General features: G+C 42.9%; 1 protein-coding gene across 1 annotated transcript in view; it reads left to right on the plus strand.

The window, feature by feature from the left end:
* The first annotated feature begins 399 nt into the window (after positions 1-399).
* The window catches only part of PLPP3 (phospholipid phosphatase 3), an 84753-nt gene continuing 65870 nt past the window's right edge, over positions 400-19282 (plus strand). Inside the window, exon 1 of the mRNA XM_016919260.3 lies at positions 400-1245. Coding sequence (XP_016774749.1) covers positions 1107-1245 — 139 coding nt within the window. The 5' untranslated portion in view covers positions 400-1106. The remainder of the gene's footprint in view (positions 1246-19282) is intronic.

Raw genomic sequence — 19282 nt, forward strand, 5'->3', positions numbered from 1 at the left:
AGTCACAGGATTGAAATCCAGGAGATGTGGTTCCACAGTCGTGCAGTCTTTTTCATTTTAGTATTCTCAAAATCTAGCGTAGTACCCGGTGTTGGATGTTAAGATCTTAAACAAACAAACAACTCGTTTTCCTTAAAAATTATATTTTCAGGGTAATACAATTCAAGTCACAATAAAGACCTGAAAGCCTCAGGTTTGTAGGTGAGGAAAAATGCATTTTAGCTGTACAGCCCTAACTTTTACTTGACCCAAGGCCAGCAAGAAAACGTTTCTTTTTATTTATATATATTTTTTCTTTGGTGACAATTTGGTGTTTCTGAACGCTAGGGGCTCCCGGTTTCTCTGGTTTGAGAGTAACTTTTCCTTTTAGGACTTTTTTTTTTTTTTTTTTTGAAGGGGGTGGGGGAAAATGTGGCCTTAATTATCCTACGTCTTAGGCAGCTTAAGGAAGGGGCTGTGCTTTCGGAATCCCATCCGAGCCAAGTAAGGAGGTCCCTCTCTCTCTCTCCCCCCACGTCTTCTCTTTTTAAAGGACCTCGTGAAATAAAAGTGCAGAAAACAAACCCAGGCGATCACAGCAGCAGCCGCCGCGGCAGCAGCACCAACAGCAGGAGGAGCAGGAGGAGCCGGAGGAGGAGGAGGAGGAGGAGGAGGAGGCAAAGTTAGAGTTGGGGCTGGCGCTCCGGAGTTGCTGGGCTCAGCGCAGCTCCCATTCATTAAGGAACCAGCTGCGGAGGAAGGTGGCCGAGCGCCCGCGCTGCCCACTCGCTCGCTCGCGCACTCAGACGCGCGCCAGAACAGCGCGCCCCAAGCTGCGCAGCTCTGCAAAAGTTTCTGCTCGGGATCTGGCTCTCTTCCCCTTGGACTTTCGAACGATTTAGGGTTGAGAGAGGAAAGCAGAGGCGCGCAGGAGGAGCAGAAAACACCACCTTCTGCAGTTGGAGGCAGGCAGCCCCGGCTACACTCTAGCCGCCGCGCCCGGAGCCGGGGCCGACCCGCCACTATCCGCAGCAGCCTCGGCCAGGAGGCGACCCGGGCGCCTGGGTGTGTGGCTGCTGTTGCGGGACGTCTTCGCGGGGCGGGAGGCTCGCGCCGCAGCCAGCGCCATGCAAAACTACAAGTACGACAAAGCGATCGTCCCGGAGAGCAAGAACGGCGGCAGCCCGGCGCTCAACAACAACCCGAGGAGGAGCGGCAGCAAGCGGGTGCTGCTCATCTGCCTCGACCTCTTCTGCCTCTTCATGGGTGAGCCCAGCCCCGCTGTCCCTCGGCCCCTCGGCCCCTCGTCCCTCGGCGCGCGTCCCAGCCCAGTCCGGGGCCGCGCAGCGCCGCGCCGCGCCGTCAGCTCCGGGGGGCCCCCGCAGCCTTCCTGGGGAGCCTTCGCGCCGCCCAGGCCCGAAGCCCCCGCCCTCCCCGATCCCACCGACTTCTTGGCCTGTACTTGAGGGGGTCTGGGCGTGCTTAAGCGTTCGTGGGCAACTGTTAAACCAGCTCAGTAAAAGTCGTCTCCACGTTGGAAGCCCGGGCGGAATCCCGCGGAAGGTGTGGGTTCGTCCTTTTAGCGTAGGGGAAGTTGGTTGAGCCGTGCTCTAGAGCCAGCGTATAGCTAGCTGGTCGCCCTCCATCCGAGTGAAATGGATCGCCCCGAGAGTCGGGCTCCTGCCTGGAGCCAAGCTGCCTTCCCGGCGGCTGTATGTAAACATCCAGCCCTTCCGCCTTTGCTGCCCAGGCTCGCCAGACTGGCTAGCCGGCCTTTTCACTTGCTTCTCTCCTGTAGGTGCTTTCCCCGGGCTTGGTGCTGGGCACGGCTTCAGCAATCACTTGAGTGCCTACTGTGTGCCAGGTGGTAGGCGGCTTCACGGGCATCAGTTTTAGCTCGCCCACTCTCTGACTCGGTGCAGCAGGGGTGATGAGCCCCATTTCCCTGATGGGCACATTGAGGCACTGGGAAAGCCAGCTGCGATCTTGTTTGGGGACCACAAATTTAATTGCGCCCCCAGAAAGTTGAGGCGATGGTCCACTTCTGTTTTCCAAAGTCGTTGGAAGCCACAGCTGGAAGAGCGGTGGGAGTTAAAGGAATTGGAGTGGGAGGGTGAGGAGGATTTATGAACTCGGTAGGGGAGGGAGAAAGCGCTTCACACGAATGAACAGGACTTCCAAGGTTGAAGTCAGCCTAGGATTGTTTTTTTTAAAGCGAATCATGGTGTAATGGAAAACGCACAGTACTTGTCATCAGAACACTGCCACTCTTGCCACTTGCTGGGTGTGCCACTTAACTGCCTCATGGGCCTCAGTTTCCTCAGCAGTTGAATGAGTGGGTTGAAGTAGATGCTCTCCAAGGCCCCTTCCCGCATTAAGAACTCGGATTTGGTCCAGAAGCTGTTCTGCCAACTCTGCTAACTGAAGAAACATCTGTGTTCCCAATTCAGTTCCCTTAAAATACAGCTCCTGCACAGACTTAAGTCCCCTTTGAAATGGATTTGTCCATGCAGATTTTGCAGATCAGAGACTTCTTAGGCTAGAGTTATACCTCCCTGGTATTCATGACTCTTTCTGTAGCACTGTCCTTACTGTGCAGTGTCCTCTTGATGGTCCATAGTAAAGAAAGATAGGATTCTTAGAGTTTAAAAATAAGAACGGCCCCCTTCAGGTAAGAAGAGACAGCTGAAGGTATAATTGTGCTCTGTGGAAGGGTGGAGGGGTGGAAAGGAAGAAAAGTCACTGTAGTTCAGGTGGCACATCCCATTTCCACATCTCTCAACATTAATTCAACATTAAGATGCTATGTAAAGGAATTGTCACTGGGGGGCCTACCTTCCTGAAGGCAGCTGGCTTATTATCATGCACAGTGGGACAGATTACTACTTAAAGTCTTATAATCAAGCTGTTGAATTTTTAAAAGACCCTCCCTGGTCCCAGGGGAGTACAAGGAAGCACTAAACACATGGAAGCTGTTTGCTGTAAACTTGCCTGGAACTCCCTGTGTTTACTCAGTGTGTTTTGTTGGTGGCAGAGTAAGCTCTTTCTTAGAGTGCCTGTGCAGGATACCCTCCTACCTCCTACCTTGTGATTAAGAAAGCAGAGCTGGAACATGCTTGACAGCCTTTGTACAATTTCCTTTGCACCCTTGTGATTTTAGAAGGCAGTCCCAAGAGATGGTGTCTTATGAAAGTGAAAAGGAAAGAGATGTAAAGGAATTTGCAAAAAGACACAACCATCAGCTATAGTTTAGCCAGGGATGTAAAAACCCAAGCTACTCTGTTGTACATTGGAGGTGTAAAAAAGGTGTGTGCACATGCACGTTTCAGTTCTTCATTTGCCCCACTATCCCCCGTCCCCCCAAAGCTAATATTCTAACCTGTTTATTATATTTATTCACTGTTGGTCTTATGTTTGAACAAAATGATTTTGTTTATCTCCAAAAAGCAATAAGGTGTCAGGACCATGTATTTTGTTATAGAGGCACATAGCTACTTGTTTTAAGGGGTGCTTTGCCATTAAAACCATGGCAACATTTTCAAAGTGACTTATTGATCAATGTTTCCCATGAGCACAGGCCAATTACAATATCACTAATTAAATGTCTCTCAAACACCTTTAACAGGAAAAATTCTTTGTAAGAGAAATATTTAGGTGAGATATTTATGCAGGAGAACTCTATTTGGCTTCCAAAAGAAAAATTAATAGCACAACATGTGATTTTAATATTCCGCACACCACAGTCCTAAAAAAAATTGTTTCCACTTTTTGCCTAAGACCGTCAGTATAATTTAATTTTTATATAGTTTATTGATCATATGGTCTGGATTACAGGGCACTAATATATTAAGAAGAGAGACAGTTTTCTGTTTATTCTCTCACAGGAATATGTACGAAACTTCATCTAGTATCTGGAAAAAATAAAAGCTGATGTGCCATGTCAGTGTTATGTAAGTGGAAATATGCAAGTAGTTTAACTTGTTTCACATACCTTTTTAGAACGTTAAATTCTTGGTGAAAAAGCAGAAGTCTACTCTTGTTTGAAAGCCAAGACAATCTGGTGTCAAATAACACCAGTGGGAGTTTACCTTTCATTGGACAGCTATCTTTACCGATTAATTGCTTTTAAATACAGTTATGAATCTTTGCGTGATAGTTTTCCTGAAATTGATTTTGTTTTCCTTTTAATTAAGTAATATTTATCACCTCCTGGTTTTTGTACATTGATTGTGGTGTATGGGGTTACAGAAGAGTGACAGACGATTCCCAGGTAAGAAGGGAGGAACAATTATTGTCTTTTTAAGCTCTGTTAGTCTCTTTTTTATATAAATTCATATATGCACGCTTTAATGCAACCCCTATGAATAAATTATCTCCATTTTATAAACCAGAAACCATGTCTCAGAAAAGGGAAGGATAGACTAACACTGAAGTCGATTTGAATTGATCCCCAATTCTCAGTTTAGCATGAGTGGAGTCCTTTCCCCACCTGAAGAATCTTGAAATTCAGGTTCTTATCAGAAAATTCTGAAGCTCGGTTTGCAGAAAGTTCTGCCTGTCCCGATTTCCCAGTTACCCATTTGCACCAAAGCAGAAAAATAAAGTTGGTCCCAGTCTTCCAGTCAGTGATACAGAATTTGGGTGGTCAGCAACCGTGCTATTTAATTTGGTTGCTCCACCACGTTTTTGGATGTTTTTTGATTTCCAACTAAATGGTTGAGCTAAAATTCTAGAACTGGTTCTATATATGGGATACATAGAGTCATCATTTATTATTATTTACTTTAAATAGTGAGAGAGGGGCAGCATGGTATAGTGAAAAAAAGACACTTAGAGTCAGAAGCTTCAGGTTCCAGGTTGGCCAGTGCCACTATCGAGTTGCATTGTGTGGATGAGTTGGTTTTCTGTGTGTCTCAGTTTTTTTCCACCTGCAAAATGACTGTGTGGGATTATGTCTATTATTGCCATTAAACATGCGGTGACCGATTTCTAGTAGAGGCTTGACATTAGAGACTTGACATATGCTGAATGTCTACCCTATGCATCTACTCTGCTGAGCTCTTCATTATATATTAGCTCTGTGAATCATCACAAACTAGAGATAGTCATTATAGTCTTGTACTGCCACTGTACTGTACAGCTTTGGAAAAATTCATTTAAATTTTCTGAGTCTCAGTTTCTTTACCATTGCGAAAAAGGGAAGGAACTAGACCATCTTTCAGTGTCCTTCTAGCTGTAACAATTTTATAAGTCTAGGCTGGTAGATATTGTGATGTAGAAACCTACCCACTGCCCCTCTTAGACCATTTGTCATTAATTGAATTGTTATATATGTATGACCAAAGAATTAATGTTGAAAATTAGCTTAAGTTGGTGTTAATTCTGGAGGGGAGGTAAGCACTGCTTTTACTAAGGTTAAGGCAATACGTTGAGAAACTGACTAGATTTTTCCTACGCCAGATGTGTCCTTTCACCTGCTTCCTGAAATTTACATATTTTCATTAATCAACCGGTAAATTGCCTAGCCAACCATCCTTCGTAGATTAAAATAAAGAAAAGAGCCTCGTTGGGTGCAGTGGCTTACTCCTGTAATCCCAGCACTTTGGGAGGCAGAGGCAGGAGGATTACTTGAGCTAAGGAGTTCGAGATCAGCTTGGGCAATATAGTGAGACCTTGTCTCTACAAAAAAATCAAAAATTAACCGGGCGCGGTGGTGCAAGCCTGTAGCTGTAGCCCAGCTTCTTGGGAGGCTGAGGCAGGAGGATACCTTGAGACTAGGAGTTGGAGGCTGCAGTGAGCCATGATTGTGTCACTGCACTCCAGCCTAGGATCATTTAGTAGGTAAGCCCTGTTGACTTTTCTAATATGGTTAAAAGCTTTTATTCACTGTCCATAATGGTTAGGGTTTTTTTTTTTTTTTTGAGACAGAGTCTTCTCTGTCACCCAGGCTGGAGTGCAATGGCGTGATCTTGGCTCGCTGCAACCTCTGCCTCCCAGATTCAAGCGATTCTCCTGCCTCAGCCTCCTGAGTAGCTGGGACTACAGGCACGTGCCACCATGCTTAGCTAATTTTTTGTATTTTAGTAGAGACAGGGTTTCACTATGTTAGCCAAGATGGTCTCGATCTCCAGACTTTGTGATCTGCCCGCTTCAGCCTCCCAAAGTGCTGGGATTACAGGTGTGAGCCACCATGCCAGGCCCCTTTTCTGCTTTTAACCCTTTTGATTACCTGTCAATTTTAGATTCTTCCTTTACCCTTTCCTGTGCAGTTGTTTGGGCTAGAAAGCCCAGTTGGTCACAGCGTGATGCTAATGAGACCATAGTCAAGGGCTTCTTCCCTGTGTAGGCAGTTATATTTATGGAGAAACCCTGTCCTGTGTGTCAGTTCAATCCACTACACGTTATGTGAGGAGTAATACTTTGTTTTGGGGTTGCCTATTACACCAGTATTTCATAAACTCACCTAACATGGGGCCTATCTGGTATGAAATACAGATTCTTGGACTCTTCTCCAGGATATTCAGATTCAGCTGGCTTTGAGCCAGGACCTGGGATTCTGTGTTTTATAAACGCTGCCGGTGATTCTTATCAGGCCAATTTTAGAATCACTATGTTGTTTAACAGCTGATATCTTAAGGGCAATTTAATTATGTAGTGGGCTTTTTGTCCCTGCACTGAATGTTCTGGCATTTTCTGCATTGTTAGGTTGTCTGTACTTTTTTTGTTTGTTTGTTTGTGACCAGTGCACCTGTCTTTTTCAGTAAAGATAATCAAGTTTGCAAGAATTCTTCCGAATGGAAAATTACCCCGGATGCAGACCTGAAGGTGTCCTGTGTCTTTCAGTGCAAAGACTTGGTGTTGTTTCTAATGCCAAGAGGCTAAAATCTTTATGTATTTTCTGGTTGTAAACCGAACTCTATGTAATTGAAGTTGCCAGCCATGTGACCCCTTTGGATAAATGAGGTGTTAATTTTAAATATTTTCTTTTGAGATATTGAAGTTTGTGCATGAGTGCAAGGTGAAGCAGGAATAAATTAGATTCCTAAATAGAGCCTTTAGAAGATAAAATAAGCTTGGCAAAGTAGTGTAGAAACAATACAAGCTTTGAATTTCCCCAAATCTGTGTTTGAATCCTGACATAAAGCTAACAGCCACCTTTTGCCAGCATGTAATTTTGGGCAAAAATTATTTAACCTCCTCCAGGCTTCAGTTTCCTCATCTGTAAAATAAGCAAACCTGGTAATACTTGTTTGTTGTGAAACCCAGGTGAGATAATGAAACTGAAAGCATTTTGAAAAGTTCAAAATCACGTTATCATTATCAGGTAGGAATGAAGTTGCTATTGTTCTTCATAGAGTCGAATTTTCATTTTCCTCCCAGTTTTCTTACTCCTCAATGGTTCTATAAAATCCTCTTATTTCTTGGCAGCAAAGTTGCCTCAACTGTATTAAGGAAAAAGATTCTGAGAAGAATCCCAAGAAAACACCAAGCAGAGTGGACACAAATGTTTTCCATTAGCTGAAGAAAAGCAGTGGCAGGTTTCCTGACCCTTTCTGGGAAAGTCAAAGTGCAGGAACCTCAATAGGCTTTGGTGGTTGCATTCTTCCCCTTTGAAAGGGAGAAGGCCATATTATCTTGAGAGAAAGACAGATATGCCTTAGGAAGGGTGGGAGAGAATTTAGACACGTGGTCTGTTTTAGGGTCAACTCTCACTTGGGTCATTCGTGTCATTCAACAGCCCAGAGGAAAACCAAACTAAAAGAACAGCAAGGCCAGGCGTGGTGGCTCACGCCTGTAATCCTAGCACTTTGGGAGGCTGAGGCAGGTGGATCACCTGAGGTCAGAATTTCGAGACTAGCCTGGTCAACATGGTGAAACCCCGTCTCTACTAAAAATACAAAAATTAGCCGGGCATGGTGGTGTGTGCCTGTAATCCCAGCTACTCTGGAGGCTGAGGCAGGAGAATTGCTGGAACCCAGTTGGCAGAGGCTGCAGTGAGCCAAGATCACGCCACTGCACTCCAGGCTGGGTGATAGAGCGAGACGCTGTCTCAAAAAAAAAAAAGAACAGAAATGATTGGAAATGATCGAAATGCTGGTCATCTAGGGGACCCTCTGTATTTGCTGAGGAAGGAAGGTACTGAGCTAGGCTACCATATTTATTATACAGGCCAATCATGTGGTATAGAGACGATCCCTTTTATAGAAGAGGGAACTGTAGCTCAGAGATGTTAAGTAACTTGCACAAGGGTACCCAGCTAGAAAGCAGTCACCAACTTTTCCAGAGCTCTTGTCAGGTTACCTTGCTGCCCCACTTTTTAATTTGCAATTAATTGATTGCAATTAATGCAATCAAAGCAGTCTTTTTCATTTCTTTCCATTTTATTTATTTTGGTCTTAAGGATATTATTGGGCAGTGGAGTAGACAGAGTAATATGTAAATAATTGCAAAACAGCTTAAAGCTTGATGAATAAGCTTCTCTGTAGACATAATAAAGAGAATACCATTGGAGCAATTCCTCATTGCCTAGATTCATGGAATCTTTAGAATTTGGAAGTACCTTGGAGATTTCATTATCAACGATACCAAGGTCATTTTTTAATGTCAGTTAGAAAAATAGGCCTTTTTGAGCTGGGGAAGGGAGAGAGGTGTGAGGGGAATAGCACGGGCTTTGGAGTCAGACTGGAGTTTGCTCACTATTATTGGCCATAGAAGCTTAAGCAAGTTTACTTGATCTCTGTGATGCCTCATAAATCCTCATTTACGAAATGAGATTCTGTGTGCACTGTGACGTGGTGGGGACATGCCTAGTACAGTGCCTGGTGCATAGAGACACTCAAGAGGTAGTTGCTGCAGTCATTATCATCACCACATCCTAGTCAATGCCCTTGGTTCACAAATGGGAACTAGAGGTCTTGGTTGGTTAGTAATTGTCCAGTGATAGTGAAAGAGGAGGACCTAGAACCAAGGTCTTGCCTTTCTACCATTCTGCTTTTCGGATGTGGACTTGTTGGTTTGAAATTTGATATTATTCATGAGGAGAGTTCCCTGGAGAGCTCTCTCTTGCATGCGTCAGTAGAAAAAGGAACAAGACAAACAGGTTTAACTTTTAATCCATATCAGTGGATGTTAGCTGAGTGAAGCCAAAGATACGTGGGACAAATGTGAAGGACTAGGCAGTGTTTTGAAATATTACTTTTCTTCAAACTGGTATTTTTTCAGGAAAGTACTTATTACCAAGATCACTGCTGAATGATTTGAGCTGGAACAGGTGCCACCTTTTTCAAATGATGTATCTCAGGGGAGAAAAAAGAGACTCCATGTTTTCAAAGTTTTTGCTTTTTATTATTTATTTATTTATTTTTGCTTTTTAAAAACCTCTCAACAAACTCTCCTTATTCCCATGTGACTGAGGATGAAACAGTCTCAGATTAAACAGACTTCTCAAGGTCACGCATTGTCAGTGCCAACATTCAAAAGAAGGCTAGGTCAGGTTCTTGAACATCCTTGTGAAACTATTCTTACCTTAAGTCTGGGTTAAATTATAAATTATGATCTGCATTTAAATTCCCAAATTTAAAACAAACCAAACAAAACAACGCACTTCAGACTCTTTTGGAAACCTTTGAAAGGAACTTGATTTCTGTGTGCTTTGAAAGTATATATTGCAATCAAGGTATTGGTGGTAAGTGTGTTTTTGAGGTTTGTCACAAATTAACAAAATTATATGCCTAAAGAGTTTTGCAGAGAAATGCAAATCATTGTAAGCGCCTTGTCATAATAAGTAGTGTGCTTTGGTTCCTGTTTATGTATCCCTAAAACACATAATACACTATTACATTGACACGAAGGAAGCCATTCTCATTGATGGTTTCTTTATATCTGGCCCCCAAATTAGTTTGTGGTATCAATCAGTATAATTTCTAGAGAGCCTATTAAGCCTATGTTTGTACCTGTCTTTCAGGTATAAGCCTTGTCTTCTGCAGATGATTCTTGAGCACCTACTATATGCCAGGCCCCAGGGTTTCCATGGCCTTAAGGAATTCCCAGGCTGGTGAAAGTGGAACAGGCTTTTGCCTAATGATGAACACTATATAAGTGATGACTTTGGAGCCTTGAGGGAGGGCCTACTCTAGCAGCACAGTGAAGAGTGATGAAGCTTGCCTGAGGGTGTGGAGCTGGGTCTTGCAAGATAAATAATAGCTCACAAGCCAGGAAGGGGGAGAAGGTATTGCAGCAGAGTGAAGCACAGGTGCTGAGACTTGGAAGCAGGGACCTATTTGGGAAGAGTGAGTAGCTGGTGGCTGGAATGTCAATATTGTGTGTTTGCACTGTGCGGGGGAGGAAAGGAGGACATTGGAGATGAGGCTGGAGAGATAGGTTAGAGCTAGATTATGAAAGGGGACTGGGTATGGCAGGCAGCTAAGGAATTTGAGTTTTATTTTGGTGAACCAGGAGAGCAAATGAAGTTTTCTTTTTGTTTTTCTTTTTATTTTTATCTTGGAAGATTTCATAGAGAAACCTACTACCTAGGAGTGAAATTGCTGGGTCCTATGGTAACTCCACATTTACCTTTTTGAGGAACTGCCAAACTGTTTTTCATAGTGGCTGCACCATTTTAGAAATATCTAAAGGCGGCTGGGTGCAGTGGCTCACACCTGTAATCCCAGCACTTTGGGAGGACGAGGCGGGCAGATCACGAGGTCAGGAGTTTGAGACCAGCCTGGCCAACATAGTGAAACCCCGTCTCTAACAAAAATACAAAAAATTAGCCAGGTGTGGTGGCAGGCGCCTGTAATCCCAGCTAATCAGGAGGCTGAGGCAGGAGAATCACTTGAACCTGGGAGGCAGAGGTTGCAGTGAGCTGAGAGAGCCATTGCACTCCAGCCCGGGTGACAGTGCGAGACTACATCTCAAAAAAACAAAAATAAAAACAAAAAACTAAAGGCTAGTTACAGTATGTAAGAAAAATACAATAGTTTTATAAAAGACCTTTGGAATGAACATATTCATGAGAAGATTGGAGGAGGGAATTAATTTAATCTTATTTGGGTTTGGGAGAGATGACTGGATTTGAGGGTAGGCAAATGAGAGGCAGAGGAGCTAAAGACCAGTGGGGTGGCAAGTGCAAGCTGAACCGAGGGTATTGTGGTGGGAGCAGAGAGGGCTGGATAAGAAAGACATGACAGGGCCGGGTGCGGTGGCTCACGCCTGTAATCCCAGCACTTTGGGAGGCCGAGTCGGGTGGATCACAAGGTCAGGAGTTCAAGACCAGCCTGGCCAAGATGGTGAAACCCCATCTCTACTAAAAATACAAAAAAATTAGCCAGGCATGGTGGTGGGCACCTGTAGTCCCAGCCACTCGGGAGGCTGAGGCAGAGAATTGCTTGAACCCGGGAGGTGGAGGTTGCAGTAAGCCGAGATCACGCCACTGCACTCCAGCCTGGGCGACAGAGCGAGACTCGTCTCAAAAAGAAAAAAAAAGAAAGACATGACAGGTACTTCCTGAACTCCAGGTTGGGAGCCTCTGAACTATGGTGAGGCCACTCCTTCCAGAAACACTTTAAATGCAGGATTTATAGGAGATTTATGAAATCTATTAGTAAATGCTTTTTTATGTGCATAGCCTTATTATGAAGACGAGGCTGTGAGTTATATTCTTTTGTTGTTGTTCTGGACTTTTTAAGTTTCTCAAATGCCCCTTAAAATAAGTGGGCTATAAATCCTCTTGGCTTAGAGAAAGGGTTTTTCCTGGGTTGCAATGGTATTTTTTTCAAAGAGCTTTATTGAGATATTCACATACTATGCAATTCCTTTCTTTAAAGCACACGATTCATTGGTTTTTAGTATCTTTTCTTTTTTTTTGGTTTTTAGTATCTTCACGGTTAGGTAACTATCGCCACAACCAATTTTAGAACATTTCATCACTGCAAAAAGAAACGATACCCACTACCAGTCACTCCCTATTTTTCCTCCACCTTCCCACATCTTATGGCAACCACGAATCCAATTTCTTTCTCCATAGATTTGCCTGTTCTGAATATTTCATGTAAGTATAATCATATAATATGTAGTCTTTCATGACTGGCTTCTTCCGCTTGGCGTACTGTTTTTAAGGTTCATTCATATTGCAGCCTGTATCCTTCATTTCTTTTTATTGTCAAATAATATTCCATTATGTAGATATAACACATTTCATTTTTACCTTCACCACTTGATGAACATTTGGGTGATTTCCACTTTTTGGCCATTATGAATAGTGCTGCTATGAATATCCATATAAATGCTTTCAGTTCTCTTGGGTCTGTATACCTAGGAGTGGAATTCCTGGATCACATAGTAACTCCATGTTTACCTTTTTGAGGAACTGCCAAACTGTTTTCCGTTGAGGCTGCATCATTTTAGAAATACCTTAAGATTGGGCTGGGTGCTGTGGCTCACGCCTGTAATCCCAGCACTTTGGGAGGCCGAGGCGGGTGGATCACGAGGTCAGGACATTGAGACCATCCTGGCTAACACAGTGAAACCCCGTCTCTACTAAAAATACAAAAAATTAGCCAGGCTTGGTGGCGTGTGCCTGTAGTCCCAGCTACGTGGGAGGCTGAGGCAGGAGAATGGCGTGAACCCGGGAGGCAGAGCTTGCAGTGAGCCGAGATCGCGCCACTGCACTCCAGCCTGGGTGACAGAGCGAGACTCCGTCTCAAAAAAAAAAAAAAAAAAAAAAAGAAATACCTTAAGATTAATGCAAACATGTAAGGGAAACAATGCCAGAATTTTCCTGAAGATTTGGAATTAACATATTCATAAAACCACTAAAGCGTCACTTTGTTTTTAGAGGGATTTTTCACAAAGAAACACGTTTTGAATCAGTTTAGTGGTGCCACTGGGTTTAAGATGAGTGAACAGAGAACAATAAGCTGACTGGGAAATCGATGCTGGGTGGTCAGCTAGACCCGCTCACCCACTGAGTAGCACTTCCACAAAGCAGGCTGTGACTGTGACGTACAGACTCTTGTCTCAGCAGAACAAAGAATGGATCTTCAGAGTACTTTGAAAACAGTTAAACATGCAAATAGTAAAACCTATATATCCCTGGGATCTGCTTTACAATATTTTAAAGGCATGAAATAGAAACCCATCTATTTTCAGTTCCTGATGAGGCTGATTTTTCACCCTTTTCCCCACCTCTGGATATATGGCTGCGTATCTGTAGTTGTCATCTTAGGAACTAAAATTACCATGTATCTTTTAGACTCATGTGCTGGATGCCAAGAAATATTAAAGAATATAAGACACAAATACAAATCCTGAATAATGAGTTGAGCTATAAATGCACTAAAAAATCAAGTTGTAAGTATGTGAAAATTGAACCTCAAATATTACAAAAGGGTGAGGAAAAGGGATCCCCATTTATTGTTAGGTGCTTCACATGATCTCTCACTTAACCTTTTTAATAACAGAATAAGGGAAATGTGTAAAACCTGGTTTTGCAGCTCAGAGAGGGCAAATGATTTGCCCAAGTTCTTACAGCTGATATGTATCGGGGCTGGAATTTGGACTCAAGCTTGACTAAATAATGACGATTGCTGACATTTATTGAGTGCTAGCTAGGTACCTCTCACCAGGTTAAGCAGCGTGTGTACATTCTCTTATTTAATCCTCCCAATGAGCCTATAAAGTACTTGTTACTATTGTCTCCATTTTACAGAACGGAAGTAAGAGAGGTTAAAAATAACTTACCAAAGGTGGTGCAGTGAGTGAGTTTGAGAGGTGGGGTCAGACGTCTGCCTGGTGAGGTCATTCTTAACTACTAGGCCCTACTGCCTATATTCTCCACGTGTTTCTGAATCCCACGCTTTTCTCCACTACTCCATGCTGGCTTTCGCATTGGCAACCCCTGAAGCGTCGTCCAAAATGAGTTGGACTAGTGGTTCTCTGGAACTGTGAAGGTCTGTTAGGTCAATCATGGGGCATCCTCTGCTATTTTCAGTACTTCAGAAATATCTAGGCATACTGAACTTTAACCAGTGATTAACTTGTCAAGCCTAACTCACAGCATCAGCCTCTGCCTAGACTAGTCAAAGTATCAGCATGCTGTGTTTGTGATGTGAATGACTGCTGTCAGTTCACTCTGGTCTTATTTATTTCTGCTAATCATGAGATGAGACACTTTTTGTGCTTGGATTAGCAAAAATAAACGATGTGAAATATAGTTTACTTGGTAAGTACAGATGTCTTCTAGATGTGTCATAGAGGGGCAAGAATTAACTATGAGGGATTTTTGTTGCTGAAAAGGCTGGACACCCTAGAATGGACCATCAGCTCTAAATTTTGAGGTAAGGAAGACCACTGGGTCCTGGATCCTATAGAAGGCTTTCTAAAGAAAGGAGGGGCTTTAGGCCAGGCGCAGTGGCTCACACCTGTAATCCCAGCACTTTGGGAGGCTGAGGCGGGCAGATCACCTGAGGTCAGGAGTTCGAGACCAACCTGGCCAACATGGTGAAACCCTGTCTCTAATAAAAATACAAAAATTAGCCGGGTGCGGTTGCGGGTGCCTGTAATCCCAGCTACTCGGGAGGCTGAGGCAGGAGAATCGCTTGAGCCTGGGAGGCAGAGGTTGCAGTGAGCCGAGACTGTGCCACTGCACTCCAGTCTGGGCAACAGAGGGAGACTCTGTATCATTTAAAAAAAAAAAGAAGGGACTTTAGGCCTTTTATCATTCACATCAGGCAGTGGTAATGGGTCACTCTGTTTGTGACCCTTTTTGTGCCTTAGGCTCGAGCTACTGTCCTTGTGGTTTGGTGTAACCTTTAAGTCACATTGAAAGATTTTGAGCTTCTCTGGTTAGTGGCTGCGGATGCAGCTCCTTCATTAAATGCAGTACATGGAACTTCTACCAGTAGCCTCTTCCCCACAAATGACCCACATTGTTGTAAAGTTAGCAACCACTGACAGGAAGTGGCAGAATGCGTCTCAGCCACACAGCAGATTTCATTAGACACTCTCCCAGAGTAGCTGTTTGGGTCAATTTGGCCTCAGTAGGTTTATAGAGAAGAATGGCCTAATCCATTATTTCTCATTGTTACATTTGTCTTGCTGTCATCTTAGCCTTAATGGATGTTTTGATTAGAAGCACAGTGTCTTCCTTGGAAGCAAGTGCACATATGATCAGAGAGAGGAACTTCCAGCAAGCTGAGATTTTAAAAATATTTCCAAAGTTGAATACCAACTTACTGGAGAATCTTTTGTTTATTGGGTTTGTCATTTAAATCTGTCTGGAGAGTAGTAGCAGCTCCAGTGACACCGCAGGAGGGATTTTGGGCTGCACTCACCTTTGTGACTGATTGCTTTGAAAGGTCAGCTCTATAGATGTTATATGAAAGCAGAATTCCTAGGGACTGGCTGGGAAATTAAAATATACTTCTTGAGTCAAAGCATTCAAAATACAGGGCTTTCAATTCGAGGGGAATAATAAGCTGTCTTGATTTTAGGTTTAATTTTCCTAAGGCTATTAATGGAGTTGAGGGACCTTTACTTATGATTTTGCCATAAATTTGTTGTTGCAGTTGTGCTTGCCCTAGCTGTGAAATCCAAGGATTTATTATTAATTAATAATCCCTTTTACTGAACAATTCTACCAAATGATAACGTTTGCATCTGAGAGTTTGAATTTATATATTCTTTCTTGCCTCAATTAATTTTTCTCATTGTAGATCTCCAGTTACCTAGCCCCTCAAAGCAAACAAAACATCAGTACCACCACATGCAAAATGTCATTGTTCACATGTCAGTTGGAACAAAGCTGGGAAACTAACCTTTTTGAGCATTGACAGTATAGTCAGACACATCCACGAATCTCATCAAATCATACAAGCCTGAAGGGGAGGTATTCCTCTAACTGGTTTTATAGATGAGACAGTCGTTGTGCAGAGAGATTGAGGGGCTTGCTCAGGGTCTTGGGACTAGAAAATGGTGGAGCTTGTAGGCTATGACCCAACCAACACCTATGCTCTTTCCTCCAAGAATTAAGATTGCAATTTGAATTTTCACTATTAGTTTCAATAATGAGCATATGAAGAAAGCAAGCAAGTCAGAAAATTTAAAAATGAAATTATCACACCTTGTAAAGTGTTCAGATTTGACTTGAAGTTTAAAGTCTTTTGTCCATTTCAGTATGTCCTGTTTCTTTGTAAATCCGTAGAGGATAGACGTGAACTCCAAACCTTTACACTGGAAGGGAGAGGCATGAACTTTACTGAATACTTAATATGTGGCAGGCAGTGAGCTAGGGGCTTTTCATACGTTATTAACTCACTTGGATTTCACAACAACACTATGAAGGTGGAGGTTGAAGTTCATTCTGTTTTTCTCAGAACTTGGTCAGCAATGTCTATAGCAATCCTCATTGATGGGTTGGTGACACACTGTTAATAATTCAGCTAATCAGTAGCAGAGGTCATTTACTAACATTTCAGGGAAAATGCTCTGCTAGAATCTGCTTTGAGCTGGTCACTTGGGCCATCTATCCACTTTTACTGAAAATATATCAGAGAGAATCTCAGTTCCAGTTCTGTAGAGCCTTAGAAGAAAAGGTCAGGAGCCATGGTAGGAGAATACTTGGCCAATTTTCTATAGAAATGGAATATCTTTTCTGCAGAGAGACAGCAATATCAGATTGTATTGTTAATTCTTCTTATCAGTCTTCTCCAAAGGTGTTAAAAAGCCAGGGAAATGAAACATTTTGAGTGAAGGGGCCTGCACTTTGGAAAACGCTCCGTGTATTTCCCAGGCTATTGTAGGGCCCCTATTCAGTTGGGATTTGAATGGTGGTGTGATTAGCATGAAAGCAAGTGTATAAAGTAGGTCTTTTCTCCCTTTCCTAAGAGAAGTTTTGTGGCATTTCTTTTTCTGACAGAGTTGGCATGAAGCTTTGACAAACACAGACCCATGGAAAAGTTAAATAGGAATTAGAGTAGGTCCATTTTGTACAGATCCTACACACTTAGAATGCAGAGCAGGAAAGCAGCTGGCAAGAGGCCCCTCAAACCATAGGAATCATAGCAAGGGCTCTTCCTCCACTGTGGACCAAGGATGAATAGGAAACACCCACAAGACCAATGGGAAAGTATATCCTGGGCTGTTGATCATTTTCTGTATTACCAGAAAATGACAGATAAGCACATGCCTGTGAGTCCACTGCCTATCTTATCTCTCTCCCAGTATTTGTGGAGATAAATACAAAGTGCTGAGGGAAAGTCTAAGAAATATAAGAGGTGGAACCTGCCCTAAGGAAGAAGGTGACAAGATGAGAAGATGGACACACAGATGGAAAAACCATGGCCAGGTGTCGTGAGCTGATAATTAAATGAAATTTTAAAAATATAGAGTCTAAGAGATAGCTTGATGCTGATCTTGCCTCCAGTCTCAGCTTTGCTGTATTAGCTGAGTGACCTTGGGCAAATGTTTTCTATTTTGTGAATGATAAAATGGGGATGATGATTTGTTCCCTGCCTACCTCACAGAGCTTTTGAGACCAAATGGTATAGTATCCCACAGGTATAGAAAAATATTTTGCAACTGCAAGCTCTTGTTTGTACAATGAATATTTTTTGTTGTTGTTTCTGAATTTGCTCTCTCTTCTCCATTCTTCCTTTTTCGACTGCATTTTAGGCAAATGCTATCATTTACCCAGATCTGAAAAAATGTCTTTACAGATTTTATTTCTAGGTTGATAGTCTCTCCTCCCCCATGTATTCTTTATGCAGTGAGTCTACAGGGTCATTTGTTACTACTACAATCCCGATCACATAGGCCTGTCTCTTCAGAACAGGACTTTCTGACCCCTTGTTGACTACAGAATCCATTTCTCAGCATATTTGAGACTCTTCAGAATCTAACCCTAACCAAACCTTTCAATTTCTTGCTTCTCATCCCCATTACCCCACTCTCTCCCAACCCCTTCACACCCTTCTCCCAGACATCTCCACTCTGGGGCTTTTCCAGGTCCTTTTCTACCATGCCATTCTTTCTCTTTGCTTGGTATGTGCTACTTACTTCCTTTTTTTTTTTTTTTTTTTTTTTTTTTTGTGAAACGGAGTCTTGCTTTGTCACTTAGGCTGGAGTACAATGGTACGATCTTGGCTCACTGCAACCTCCACCTCCCAGGTTCAAGTGATTCTCCTGCCTCAGCCTTCCGAGTAGCTGGGATTACAGGCATGTGCTACCATGCCCGGCTAATTTTTTTATTTTTAGTAAGGGCAGGGTTTCACCATGTTGCCCAGGCTGGTCTTGAACTCCTGACCTCAGGTGATTCACCCGCCTTGGCCTCCCAGAGTGCTGGGATTGCCGGCGTGAGCCACCGTGCTCAGCCAAAAAAGAAGCTACTTACCTCTTGATAGTCACTTCAAATCCTGCCTGCCTCCTCTCTGAAATCTCTTCTAAATAGATTTTGAACTCCTTGTACATAATAGGTGCTGAAAAATTTTCATTGAAAAAAAGTATATAAAGATATTTTAGAAAATATAAACAAGAAGTAAAAAGAAAAATAAAAATTTTGTTGCCTATAATACCACAATCCTGAGGTAGCCACTGGTACAGTTTATCTTTTCTATAAATAGCTGAATTATTATTAAGTATAATTATAAAGCTAAACACTGGGTGCTTAAGGCCTGCTTCCTGTAAGTCAGTGTGATGAAATGGAAAAATCCTTTACTTGCTAGAGTTTGCAGCGGTCAATAATAAAGTATTAACTAACCTGAGAGAATTGAGAATATGTAACTAACCTAAGAACAGCTAGGTATTTTACATTCAGTTTTGCATTCATGTAGTATTTTGAACTTGTTTAACAAACAAAATTTGTGCTAACCATGATAGCTTCTATTAAAAAAAAAAAATTCTAACCTACCCTAAAAGCTAGGGCTGTATTTAGAAGGCATTACTTTTTTCATCCTCCTCTCTTGCCTTAAAGAGGGCTCTGGGCCGGGTGCAGTGGCTCACGCCTGTAATCCCAGCACTTTGGGAGGCTGAGGCGGGCGGATCACAAGGTCAGGAGATCAAGACCATCCTGACTAACACGGTGAAACCCCATCTCTACTAAAAATACAAAAAAAAAAAAAAAATTACCCGGGCATGGTGGCAGGCGCCTGTAATCCCAGCTACTTGGGAGGCTGAGGCAGGAGAATGGTGTGAACCCTGGAGGTGGAGCTTGCAGTGGGCCGAGATCAGGCCACTGCACTCCAGCCTGGGCGACAGAGGAGGACTCTGTCTCAAAAAAAAAAAAAAAAAAAAAAAAAAAAGGACTCTG

The sequence above is a fragment of the Pan troglodytes genome, chromosome 1 (assembly GCF_028858775.2).
Source record: "Pan troglodytes isolate AG18354 chromosome 1, NHGRI_mPanTro3-v2.0_pri, whole genome shotgun sequence".
Classification (NCBI taxonomy): Eukaryota; Metazoa; Chordata; class Mammalia; order Primates; family Hominidae; genus Pan; species Pan troglodytes.